The sequence below is a fragment of the Trichomycterus rosablanca genome, chromosome 7 (assembly GCF_030014385.1).
Source record: "Trichomycterus rosablanca isolate fTriRos1 chromosome 7, fTriRos1.hap1, whole genome shotgun sequence".
NCBI lineage: Eukaryota > Metazoa > Chordata > Actinopteri > Siluriformes > Trichomycteridae > Trichomycterus > Trichomycterus rosablanca.
In genome coordinates, this window is record NC_085994.1 from 14,146,375 (window position 1) to 14,159,923 (window position 13,549).

Sequence of the window (13,549 nt, forward strand, 5' to 3'; positions counted from 1 at the left end):
CTTCCTCCTCCTGCGCTTGTGCGTCTCTCAGGCCGAGGATGTTTGGGAAGGGGGCGGGGGGAGCTGCGGCAGCTTAACGCAGGAATCAATCCCTGCACCAAAACAGGAATCGGCAGACCCTGCAGTCCCTTCAGCATATGCAATGCGTTGCTGCGTGAGATGCATGTCAAGTCAGCGCAGCCTGCAGTACCTTATAGGCAAACTGAGTTAGGCTGAGATGAGCAGACAGAAGAACAGTTAGAGTTCGATTTCTCTCTGCTCCTATTCCTCTCTTCTCTGTGGCTTTCGAAGATCACTCGCTTTTTCCTCCAGCTTTTTTTCCATTCCATCGTCCAGCGCACATCTGTCTCCAACGCCTTCGTAACAGTGCCACATCATACACTGCTTCAGCAGCCAAAGCCTTTGCTCTCAGACCAAATGGTATTAATTAGGATGAAGTATGAGCGTTCCAGACTGTTAGGATACAGCAGCTTGTTTTGTGGTTTTATTAAGAAGCACTTCATACAATTCTGTATGTTCTCCTTACAGTACAAGTCTATTTAAATATTAATGATGTATGTCACTGATCTCTGCTCGCCACCCTTCTCTGGGTATTTCTGTAAAGTCCGAGCTCGAGTAAACAGTATCGTACCATATCAGACGTGTTTGGGGAAGTAAGCACTTTCATATGCTGTAAGCACTTTCATTTCTTTGCATATTTACTGCGAAGCTCACTATGACATCAAAATAAACTAAAGAAGTGAGTGGGTCAGTTTTCAAGATCAACATTAGCTGACCTTGCAGCTGGCTAGCAAGTTTCCTAAGTTTCAAAATAAACATCCAGGGTTTTTTTTTTACATTCAAATCATGATGTGCCTTCCAAATGTCAAAAGTCCTTTCCAAAAATGGTTTAGAAAGCAACTTACTGAATCTGTTTGTTGTGTGGAGAGCACAACTTCCATACAAATGTATATTTACCAGTAATATCTGTAACCATTGTGTTCTGTAGACACTGACTTTACTGCCTTGTTCTTTGGTGTTCTAGAGCTCCTAGTGTTGTGTGGGTAAAATAACATTACATCGAGTTATTGAGTATTGTGTACTCTACACCAGACAGAAACCAGCTATTGGCTTTAATCATGTATTCTAGCTGGGGTCTCTGAGACCCCAAACAGAAATGTATAAATTAAAGGCTGTTCTGAGCACTGTTTCATATGAATGTAAAAGCATTGTTTATTTACATTTGTCATAAAATTAGGAAAATTCATGAGGTATCAAGCTAAAAGACTAATGGTGTTTAGTGAGCTGTTAAAGAGGCTCAGGGGTCTGGGGGACCCCAAACAGAACATCTCTTCACATGTTTGCATTAGGGTGGCACGATGGCTAAATGGGTAGCACTGTCGCCTCACAGCAAGAAGGTCCTGGGTTTGATCCCCAGGTGGGGAGGTCCAGGTCATTTCTGTGTGGTTTGCATGTTCTCCCTGTGTCTGCGTGAGTTTCCTCTGGGAGCTCTGGTTTCCTCCCACAGTCCAAAGACATACAAAATTGTCCAAGACTGTGTTTGATATAACCTTGTGAACTGTACCTTGTACCGTTTCCTGTCATGAATGTAACCAAAAGTGTAAAACATGACGTTAAAATCCTAATAAACAAACAAACAAACAAACATGTTTGCATTAAAATATACAATTAATAGCAATTACTAAATGTATTAATATGTCTGATATTTTACAGTTTATCTGCAGTTTGTCTTTAAAATGAAAGAATAAAAAAATAAAGGTTTATTCTGCCAGAGCATGCATGCAAAGCTTATCGCTACTGGTGTTAATGCCAGGAGCAATCCATTTCCCACTGTTCCACACTGCTAGCTCTCCAGCATGCTTTTATCTGCTTGCGTTCATCTACTTTGGAACAGTAGGAAACCCACTCAGATGTAACCTGACATTTGATGTTCTTGGCTCTCAGCTTTATAATAGATATGCAGCACAGAAGTTTGTGTGGTCGTTGTTCTATTTGGTGTGCAGTTGTTTGTTAATTGATCAGTAACTGTAAATATAACCCACTGATGTAGGTTAGGGTATTGTCATTAATTCTAAAGAAGTAGCAGTGAGTTTAGATGTTCATTGTATCTCCTTTACTACAGTCTTGCTTGCTAAGCACCGAAATAGCTTGCTGCCTACATTCACTAATTCAGCTTGGTGGCGTTACATTGTGATTCTGCAAGCTTTATTTCTTTATGCATTTTGCCCCCAATAAGCCAAAAATACATTATGGAAAATTTACAAACCAAGTTATCTACACTAGATCTAGAATAGGCCATTCCAGATTGACACACCAATACTTAATACTAGGAGAAGACACTGCACTTTGCGAAGAATGTCAGACATCCATCACCATAAAACATTTTCTGAACAAATGCCCAAAGTAACAGAGAAAGACCGAGACTACATATGCCCAATACATTAAAAGAAAGTCTCGCGCAAGATAATACGAAATAATCATGAAATTCCTTAATAATATTAGATTGAAAACATATATATATAATACATAGCATAAAACACTGATACTGTGAATATTATAAATGTGATAACATGGCGTTAAAAAACATTTTGGCCCAATTGTAACCGACACAGGAGTCGTCGTTTGAGTAATGCAGACGGTTTAAATGTAATTTAAATATTTAAACTCATTTCCAACTGCTGATGCTTTATGCCAATTTAATCCAATTCAGAGTGCACTTACAGTGTGTACATAGTAAGAACACCCATTTGAAATCCCCCCCTGCCCCTTAAAGTATATATGACTTATTGATATAAAACTGTGATGTTTTAGATTATAATGGGATACTAGCTTGTCGCTTATCGGTTTAGTGAAATTGGCAAAATTTGCATTCTGTTTTGCATAACACTGAGCAAGGCTGCTAAAAGGAAAAAAACCTTTCAGTAAGATACTTTGTAAAGATCAAGATGTTACAAAGCTGCAAATGTATTGGAAAATTCTGCTCCAGATAATTGAGACACAAATTATATAGATAAAGTTGACTGATCTACACACATGGGTTTAAAAAAAAACAACCAAGCCAAAGGACACAGATTTGGTGTCCCTAGATTTAAGAGAGGAGGTCTCTGTGACTTCGAGCACGTCCTCTCTTACGTATGGGTGTGAAGGCATGGCAGCACTAAGGCGATAATAAAAAGATCATCAGTCTTGTGATGCAGTGATCCACAGCCAGCATTCTGACTAACATTCTCCCATCCAATATGTCCAGTAATCTCTGATATACACCACTGTGGAAATTTAAATCTGATCATCGCATAGTTGCTAGCTGCTAATGTATGCGTGTAATCCTTTTCAGGTGGCCACGATAACTTCTGTAAGATGATTGACGAGGCAGAGCCACTGGGTTACCCTGTTGTGGTGAAAAATGCTCGTGGGCATAGAGGTAAGTGTCTGGACTGCAGGCTCAGAAAGCCGCACTCCTTTTGGGAGTGGCCGAGTTTTTAGCATTCCACACACGAGCGAGCGGGACACAGTCGAGCACGGCGGGAGAAAGCTAAAACAAAGAGCCATGACAGGAAAAAATGCAGGATAAAACATCAGTGTCTAGTTGTACATGCGAAACTGAGCTATATCGATTTTTTTACTTGCTTACAAGGACTGAACGGATGATGACGGTTCTCTTTGTGAAATGCAGGCTATGCATTTATAATCTGAACAGAGCCAGTTTAGTGTTAAAGACTTTGCTCTTTCATAAACTGAAGGACAGAATGTGTAATTCAACATTTGCTTATGTACTGGGCAGACATGTAAAGAAATTTCACAGGTTTAAATTGAATATTGATGTGATTATCAAAGCAGTTCTTTCTAAACGAATTGGTCCAATCTGGAAGCATTGATGTGTAACCAATTGAATTAATTAAAAAAATCTGATTACACAAAAGTGCATGTGATGTTCCACATCAGCATTAGAGTTTACTTACTTATATAAAACGCAGTGTTTCATGGTTTTACAGGTTGCTGTTGGGTTTGAGTTAGTAGAATCTGTACAATGTTAAATTATATGTTATTGGTCCAGTAAATTCAACACAAGTGCTAATTTTTATGTTTGGCACTTTACTTGCTGTTAAGCAACTACATCTGGGTGGCACGTGGCTCAGTGGGTAGCACTGTCCCCTCACAGCAAGAAGGTCCTGGGCTTGATCCCCAGGTGGGGAGGTCTGGGTCCTTTCTGTGTGGAGTTTGCATGTTCTCCCCGTGTCTGTGTGGGTTTCCTCCAGGTGCTCTGGTTTCCTCCCACAGTCCAAAGACATGCAAGTGAGGTGAATTGGAGATACAAAATTGTCCATGACTGTGTTTGACATTAAACTTGTGAACTGATGAATCTTGTATAACAAGTAACTATCGTTTCTGTCATGAATGTGACCAAAGAGTGTAAAACATGATGTTAAAATCCTAATAAATAAATAAATAAGCAACTACATTTACGTCCACACACAGAGATTACATTGCTAGTTGGAAATCAGACCAAATTCTAAATAGAATTCTATCAAGTTTTGTCAAGCTAGCCCACCACTAATGCAATCTCAAGCGCTGGAGTTCAAATCGCAGCTTTGCTACACATAATTGGCTTGGTTTAAGGGTGGGCGTCGCCAAAGGGATTCTGTGCATGATAGATCCCTTTGTGAACCCACATCAGGCAGGTGAATATAAATGGTTGGCTACTGCACACGTAGAAGGAAGCGTGTATTAGGTACGAACCTCCTCGGTCAGGGTTGGTGTCAAGGCATAGAGCAGATACAGCTGAGGAATTGGATACAAATTAATTGGGACATGAGGAAAATTTTGAAATCCGATCTTTAAGGAATAAAAGCAGTGAAAGAAACGCCTGCAAAAAAAAAAAAACGTCAAAAATGGGGGCAGAAAAGGGCAAAAATTATGGTTGTTAATCATATTTAAGCATTGTAATTGGGATGGAGATTATAATTCTGCTATATCCGAGTTATAAATGGCCTTTTTGTGCTTTGTGTTTATTACCTGTCACCGGTCATTGGTTCAAACAGGTCTTGTCAGGTTCTATTTTTCTGCATTTCTGTATTTTATATTAGTACTAAAGCAACTGAAACTATTACTGATCTCGTACTTATGCACTAAATACATTTTTATTTTTTATCAAAAAGTAATGCTTTCTTCTACATATAAGAATTGCATCTTTAAGGGTTTTTAAACAGCTTTACTTGGTAATAGTTTCAGAAGACTTTTTAATGCTCTTAAAAGATTGACATGTACTAAGCGCTTGTTAGCTGCTTTTCCTTTTTCTAGTCAGACAGCATTTTACAGCTGGCAGTTCTTGAAGAGAAAAAAAGTGAGCCCATTAAACCGAAGCTAAAATCCAGAGCAGTATAAGGACTCTAGCTTCAGGACAATGACCTTCTGAACACTAAGGTAGCTTTGCATGATGAGCATTCTGCGCTTCATTCACCGCAAGGCTGGGTGCATGTTGCTGCCTACTGCAGCGTTCACGCCTTTCACATGATATGCAGCTAAACCGCTTTCTGCTGGCTGTGCCGATGAGTGGCAAGCTTCAAAACAACACACAATGTTGACATTTTAATCACATGCAGTTTTGTATGAAATGTATTTGTTTCAAACCAGAATGCTCTGCAGTAGTGTCATTTGGAGATGTGAGAAGATTAAAAACCCAGTAAAATTATTCTAATACAATGGGCTCATGAAACTTTATATATATTTGAGGTCATTGAATCATATTGAAGAGCGACTCCAGGGTGAGAGAACTTGCATTTAAAATTCAAACCCGGTCTCCACATTTAACAGCTTGCTAGTCATCATGCTGTATTTTTTCCACAATGCTGTGGTTCTAGTTTAAAGTGGAACCCAACAGTTTAGGTTTTTGTGAAACAGTGAGATCAGGTTCTCTCCACCATTCCTGTGCACACCTGTCTACATTTATATAAACAATATGTCATGTCGGCGGCAACAGTGCATCCAAGTGCCAGTGCATTAGCAGTAAATAAACTTAAAAAGAGCCTCACAGTAAAGATAAACCGGAGCAGCGCGCGTGTGTGTGTTTGTGCCTTTAGAAGAGACGCAGTTACAGAGTTACAGAGACGCAGAGTTCACAGTATCGCTATAAGTGATTCATTGATTCATGAGTTGATTCGTTTTTATGTGAAGCGTAAGTTTCTCTTCTCAGTTATCTCTCCGTGTTTACTGTTATTAATTAAATGTCGTGGTTTTAAATAAACACCAGCTACTACAGAACATTTTGTGTGACTCTCTTACATTAAAAAGCTTCATTAAACTGCTATTACCACAGATCTGTAACCGAGTCAGACTCGTTCCGTCTAAGGAGCTAAAAGTTTTCTAAAAGTTCAGCAGATGATCCTGAACTAACGAATTTGGTAATGAATAAACTTTTGCCTCGGATTGGCTCTGTAACGTCTTCTGTTCTCATCTACATCACAAGTAAGAACCGCTTACGATTTACCAAAGTGAACCAGGAGTTTATATAACGTGCTGATAGAATCGACTCAGATGTGACCGGGTTGAATTATCTTTTTAAAGTAAATATTACAATCAGCAAAATTACATCGTAAGAGCTTTCACGATGGTTTCTGTACGATGGTTGATGAATGGTGATGTGATGGTTGGTGCTTCGTAGCTCAAAGTCTGGATCAATCCACTGAGCTGTTAACTTAACATGGTCTTTATATATCACACGATCGGATCGGCTACTTTTAGGAAATATCGCCGATCGTAGCCGATCGATCGTCCCATCTCTTGTTATAATAGTCATTGTGTTGGATTGAACAGAGCCTGTTATAATCTTTAACCATGACTGAGAGTAGACCGAGATCTGTGGCTGAGTTTGTTTGTTTGTGTGTTGACCTGTGTAGGTAAGGCTGTGTTTCTAGCACGGGATAAGCACCACCTGTCTGACCTGTGCCACCTGATCCGGCACGAGGCTCCGTACCTGTTCCAGGAGTACGTGAAAGAGAGTCACGGGCGAGACGTGCGTGTGGTGCTGGTGGGCGGCAGAGTGATCGGATCCATGCTGCGCTGCTCTACAGACGGACGCATGCAAAGCAACTGCTCCCTAGGTTTGTGTGCTATAGACCTTCATTCCTTTCTTCTTAAGAGCAAGTATGTTCAGCCTAGTCTTGAGCTCAGAGAAAAGTAAAGTATGCTGTGTTCACATATCACAGCTACATGATCATAAATACTTTTTTGTCTGTGCAGTATACAAAATAATTACATGACCTGTAATATGGGCTCATTCCTTTGAAATAATGACACGGTAGCCTAGTAAACAGCTTATTTTTGCCATATGAATTTTCATAACAAAGGCACCCAGGCAGCGCAGCAGGATATTCCGCTAGCGCACCAGCGCCAAGATTCTGAACTCCTCAGTTCAAAACTCTGCGTTACCACAGGTCGGCTGAGTGCCATCTAGCGGGCATAATTGGCAGTGCCTGCAGCAGACACGTTTCTGCTAGGGCGGGATGACCGGACTATGTGGGTGGGGTCTTCAAACGCTGTGTAGGGACACTAATTAGCAGATAGACAGGCGTCTGTGCAGAATGCATGGGCGTTACGTGCAAGGGTTCCTGTAGGGGCTGCGTGCGGGTCGTCGGAGGCGTGAGCAGCGATATATCCACCTCGACTGCAATCAGGGATCCACCAGCAGTGGAAGACAAATTGGCTGTTGCACTCGATCGAACTACTCTGTTCTAACTGAGGTGTATACTTGAGCTTGTTCTGTTCCGATTGAGCTATTAGTCGAATTATGTATACATGACTATTGATAAGGAAGAAAAGGCGTCAAGAAGTACAGAGCAAAAGATGGGCTACACTTAATAATTAAGAGATTACTGCAGTTTTGCGTGTGATCGATAGATGTGGGACTTAATAGCAACGTGCTTTCCTTTTAGGTGGTGTGGGTGTGATGTGCCCTCTGAACGAGCAGGGCAAGCAGCTTGCCGTGCAGGTGTCCAACATTTTAGGCATGGACGTGTGTGGCATCGACCTCCTGCAGCTGAACAACGGTTCTTTCTTGGTGTGCGAGGCCAACGCCAACGTGGGCTTTATCGCCTTTGACCAGGCATGCGGGCTAGACGTGGCAGGGATCATAGCGGACTACGCACTTTCGCTCCTGCCCAACCGGCTTAGCCGCAAGATGTCTCTGCTCTCCGTGGTGTCCAGCGCCAGCGAGACCAGCAGCGAGCCCGAAGTGTGCCTCCCTCCGGAGGTATGCCTACCTCCAGGAGTGTGCCGGCCCGTCCCAGCATGTGCCATCCCCGATGCCGTCAGCACCATGAGCACCAGCTCGACGTCCAGCGAGAGTGAGACGGAGCTGGTCGAAATCGCCCAGAGCGTGCCGGATCCTGCCTACAATATCAACTCCCTCCTCACAAAGGACATCAAACTGTTGACTGAGTGAGCCAAATGGAAACAGCAAGCACATATATATGCACACACACTCATACATACACACACAGTACATGTACACATTAGCATACAGTGGTCCAGTGTGCACACGTTTCATACTAACCCACCCAGAAAACCCATGCTGATCTGAGGCTGCCTCCCTGATGTTGCTGTTCCACAGACTGTGGCTGTGAAAATGTACAGTGTAGCAGTGCCCTCGCCTGAAGTGCGCACTTGGCCTGGCCAGAGTGTACACTTCAGCAAGATTGCCGTTAGCTTAGGGTGCAGTGTACTAGAGAGGGGTTTTAGAAATGCATCCAAATAGACTGAATCAGTTTGGTACACACACACACACACACGAATATGAATGAAATGTCCCATCCGCATTGCTATACATGCAGTTCAGTGTTTTATGTTGGGTTCGCATGACGAACATATGCCCAAATACCTGTTTAGTGCTATAACTGAGCATTCCTTGTACACTTGATTTGAATCACAGCACCCGACAACACAAACATCAGCATGAGCAGATACTGACGGACTGGAAAAGCTGTACATATTTTCCTTTGACTTCAGTGGGATAGCCCACATGTGTACAGAGCAACAATGAGTTTACCGTGTTTTTAGCTTCAGTCATGTTTAAATAAACTTCTTATCACAAACGCGTGTCACTCTGCCGTATCAGCCGAGATTTTTCAGGTCCTGAGCTCGTCTTACAGCAGCTACATTTATCGTTCGGGTTGCCATCAAGTCTGGTTTATGCTTTCATCTGAAAAGGTTTCGAAGGGCCTGAAAGGTGCTCCATATGTTTTAGGTAAAGCACAATTTGGGAAAAGTCGCTCCCTAAAACGGTTCCGTCTGACCTAGCCATCCATCTCTATCATAACTTGCAAGTGAAGTATGAATAAGTGTGGTGGGAATATTTACTCTGCTGCTGTGCTTGTAATGTGATGATATACAGTACACCACCAGTAGTCATGGAGAATTTGATATACGGTTTATTAAGTATTATGACTGGGGTAGCCTAGTTGTTAGAGCTTTGGGCTATCAATCGCAGCTCTGTAGCCACTGTTGGGCCCTTGAGCAAGGCCCTTAGCCCTCTCTGCTCCAGGGGCGCCATATATTGGCTGACCCTGCTCTCTGACCCCAGCTTCCAAACAAGCTGGGATCTGCAGAGAAAGAATTTCATTGTACTGTACACGTGTGTATTTATATATGACAAATAAACCCATTGTTCTTCTTTTTCTATGAAGTTTGGGATGCAGCCTTCAGTTTGATATGAAACAGTCATGGGGTGAAGTGAACTCATTAATAAATGTTTTAAATAAAGTAGCATTTTTTAAAATCTCTGGCAAAGGGCACTTTTTTCCATTCCGGTTTAAACTAATGGGTTGCTTTAAATATATTTTGTTAGGCTTTCTTAGCCAACGCTTTGGAGACGATGATTCTATCACACAGAAAACGGTTGTTAAATCTTGGAGGACAAAAAAGGTTCCACTGCCATTTCTAACATAACATAAACCCTCCCAGTAACGATGCGTGAGCTGCAGTTGGTAAAGATGCGAGTGGCTGCTGGGCAGGAAAACGGCTTACGTTCCTAAATTGGTAACTGCCAGGTGTGTTTGGGTGGGTCAAGTGGGGGTCTGGGGGGTTATTGGGTTTTGACAGTTTGAGAAAGCAGTGATTGAAAGAGCACCATAAGTGTTTTCTTCTGCATAGAAACCATTCATAGGGCGGCACGGTGGCCAAGTGGATAGCACTGTCGCCTTACAGCAAGAAGGTCCTGGGTTCGATCCCCAGGTAGGGCGGTCCGGGTCCTTTCTGTGTGGAGTTTGCATGTTCTCCCCGTGTCCACGTGGGTTTCCTTCCACAGTTCAAAGACATGCAAGTGAGGTAAATCTGAGATACTAAATTGTCCATGACTGTGTTCAATATAACCTTGTGAACTGATGAACCTTGTGAAATGAGTAACTATAAGGTGGCTTAATGTGCCAAAACTGCTACCCAAAAAACAAGTCCCGAACCCCCCCATCCTCACAATCACACACGCCCAAACTTTATTTTAACTACGTTACTTTAGAAATAAATAATCAAATATTAATCAGTATTATTTTTGCACCATTATTAACACATTGATGTTGTGTACAGCTGTTACAATTACTTGTATTAACATTTAATGAACTGTTTCTTGGTAGCTATTTCGACACTAAGCTGCATTTGAACTTCCCATGTTCTCCTCGTGTCTGTGTGGGTTTCCTCCAACAGTCCAAAGACATCCAATGAGGTGAATTGAAGATACAAAATAGTCTGTGACTATTTGACATTAAACTTGTGAACAGATGAATATTGTGTAACCAGTAATTACATAATTGAGTAAGTAAATATTTGAACTTCCTGTTCGAATACATTTGGTAACTACCTCCCCCCTTTGTTTGCTGTCTAAAACCATTTTGTCTTCTGATATCCTGTTTACCAGGAGTGTTGGATTTCTTTTGGGTGCCTCTGATACAATTCAGATGAAGCATAAACCGTCTTTTAGCTGCTAGATTGTGAAATCGGCTACAATAAGAAGTCGGAGCTACTGGGATACACAAATGTTTGTGACGTTCATGACATTTTTAGTTCTTTTTTACGAAGCGAACTCAACTCATAGGTTTTACAAAAGACAGACATTGTACTTCATTCTGTGATTTCCAGTTGATTATAGAAAATGTTTACATGGCTTCATTTGAGGTGGTACCGTGTCTTTCAGAGCATCTTCATCTCGAGACAGTATGAGTATAGAACAGCAGGAGGCTGCAGCACCCCGTTTCAGGCAGGAGTGTTTGAACCGCACCGATGCAGTCAGGGAGTGGCAAAACTGCAGAGTCATGTCTAATCGTACCACAGATTCTCTCCCAAGTATTTATTCACTCATTCAGTTTAATGCCTGCATGGACCTGCATGTGCAGTATGCAGCAGCAAGCCCCAATTTACCTGACCTGGCTGACTTTTCGCATCTGAGCGATAGAACAAGTATACGTGTGAATGAATGCTTGTAGGCTTTGCATACCACAACAAATGATTATCTTGCCAACACTAAATTTCAACAAGCTACCTGTTTAAAATGTGTTTGTACTATAAACAATAAACGACTATCAACCTGAACTGACTGACAATATTTTATACAGCCATAACTTTAAAACCACCTCCTTGTTTCTACACTCACTGTCCATTTTATCAGCTCCACTTACCATATGGAAGCACTTTGTAGTTCTACAATTACTGACTGTAGTCTATCTTTTTCTCTGCATGCTTTGTTAGCCCCCTTTCATGCTGTTCTTCAATGGTCAGGACCACCACAGAGCAGGTATTATTTAGGTGGTGGGTGATTCTCAGCACTGCAGTAACTGACATGGTGGTGGTGTGTTAGTGTGTGTTGTGCTGGTATGAGTGGAGTTTTTAAACACCTCACTTTCACTGCTGGACTGAGAATAGTCCACCAACCAAAAATATCCAGCCAACAGCGCCCCGTGTGCCCACTGATGAAGGTCTAGAAGATGACCAACTCGAGCAGCAGCATTAGATGAGCGATCATCTCCGACTTTACATCTACAAGGTGGACCAACTAGGTAGGAGTGTCTAATAGAGTGGACAGTGAGTGGACACGGTATGTAAAAACTCCAGCAGCACTGCTGTGTCTTATTGATTCATACCAGCATAACACACACTAACACACCACCATGTCAGTGTCAATGCAGTGCTGAGAATGATCCACCACCTAAATAATACCTACTCTGTGGGGGTCCTGACCATTAAAGAACAGAGTCAAAGCAGGCTAAAAAAGTATGTACGGAAACAGAAGTGCTTCTATATGGTAAGTGGAGCTGATAAAATGCACAGTGTGTGTAGAAACAAGAAGGTGGTCATAATGTTATGCCTGATCTGTGTATGAATGTTTCTTTTTTTTTTTTTTTTCGTAATTTCATTTCTGGATCTTTTTTTAACAACAGCATCTGGTCTGAGTTGCTGAGGGCCAGAACCAGGGTACAATCAATAGACTTGTAGGGGGTGTTGAGTAACCCAGCTTGTACACCAGAGCTCACAGATGTCTGGCATTGGTTTGTGTCACTTTGATGAATTGCGAAGACTGGAATACAATCCCTCCCACCCAGAGCGAGCAAAGCATAACGGTAATGGTCATTTTCTATCGGGCTTTGTTTGAAATGACAAAGCGTGCATAATATTGATCGTAAACCCACCTAGTAACATGCAGTTCTTTAATCTGATACACTAACACAGAAAGACAAGTTTATTGAAGGGTATTTAATGTACTTTTTAATAACTGGGTGGCAGTGTAGACCACAAAATAAACTTGGTCCTTGTAAATTGTGGGTGCATTCATATTGAAGCAGTGCTAGCCTAATGGGTAGAGCCTTGGGCTATTGATCAAAAGGTGGGTTCATATCCAGGCTCTGCCTTGTTACCCACAGATGGGTACTTAAGCAAGGCTTTTTATACTTTCTGTTTCAGGGGTGTGTACAATGGTTGACCCTGCGCTCTGACCCCAGCTTCCAAGCGATTGGATGAAAAGAATACAGTACAATAAAAAGAATTAATTGTACTGCATATGTAAATACAACAAATGAAGGCAGTCTATCCTTTGTTTACTCTAGGCTCCTCATAAATGTGTCAAGAAAAAGGATTAGAGAATCATCATGTGTGAATTATGCCGTCCCATTACTGCTGCCATTCATGGTTCGAATCCTTAGCAGTGCTGTTGGGCATCTACATACAGACACCACTAGTTATGTTTTGGGGTGATGATGGATGTTCCTGCTTGACTGCTCCCATCAGGGGTCACCACAGCAGATCATTTGATATTTGTTTTTGCACCAGATACCCTTCCTGAGGTACGGGGGGTCACTAACGAGAAAATGTGTGTACAGTTTTGCTAAATTGTGGGTACACTTTACAAATTTGTGGGTACAGTGTATACACTAAGTACGGATTACTAAACCGTGGGTACAGATTTTGCTCTTCATGTATTTTTTTTTCCGTTAGTGACCCCTAAGGGGGCTCCATACTGACGCAACCCTGCTACTTATCCGGGCTTGGGACTGGCACTAAGGGTGCACTGATATGT

At 41.9% G+C, this 13,549-nt stretch overlaps 1 protein-coding gene across 1 annotated transcript in view; it reads left to right on the top strand.

Moving 5' to 3' along the window:
* The window catches only part of rimkla (ribosomal modification protein rimK-like family member A), a 36,965-nt gene extending 25,394 nt beyond the window's left edge, over positions 1 to 11,571 (top strand). Inside the window, exons 3-6 of the mRNA XM_062999037.1 lie at positions 3,335 to 3,421; positions 6,894 to 7,097; positions 7,929 to 8,433; positions 11,177 to 11,571. Coding sequence (XP_062855107.1) covers positions 3,335 to 3,421; positions 6,894 to 7,097; positions 7,929 to 8,433; positions 11,177 to 11,465 — 1,085 coding nt within the window. The 3' untranslated portion in view covers positions 11,466 to 11,571. The remainder of the gene's footprint in view (positions 1 to 3,334; positions 3,422 to 6,893; positions 7,098 to 7,928; positions 8,434 to 11,176) is intronic.
* The last annotated feature ends 1,978 nt before the right edge of the window (positions 11,572 to 13,549 follow it).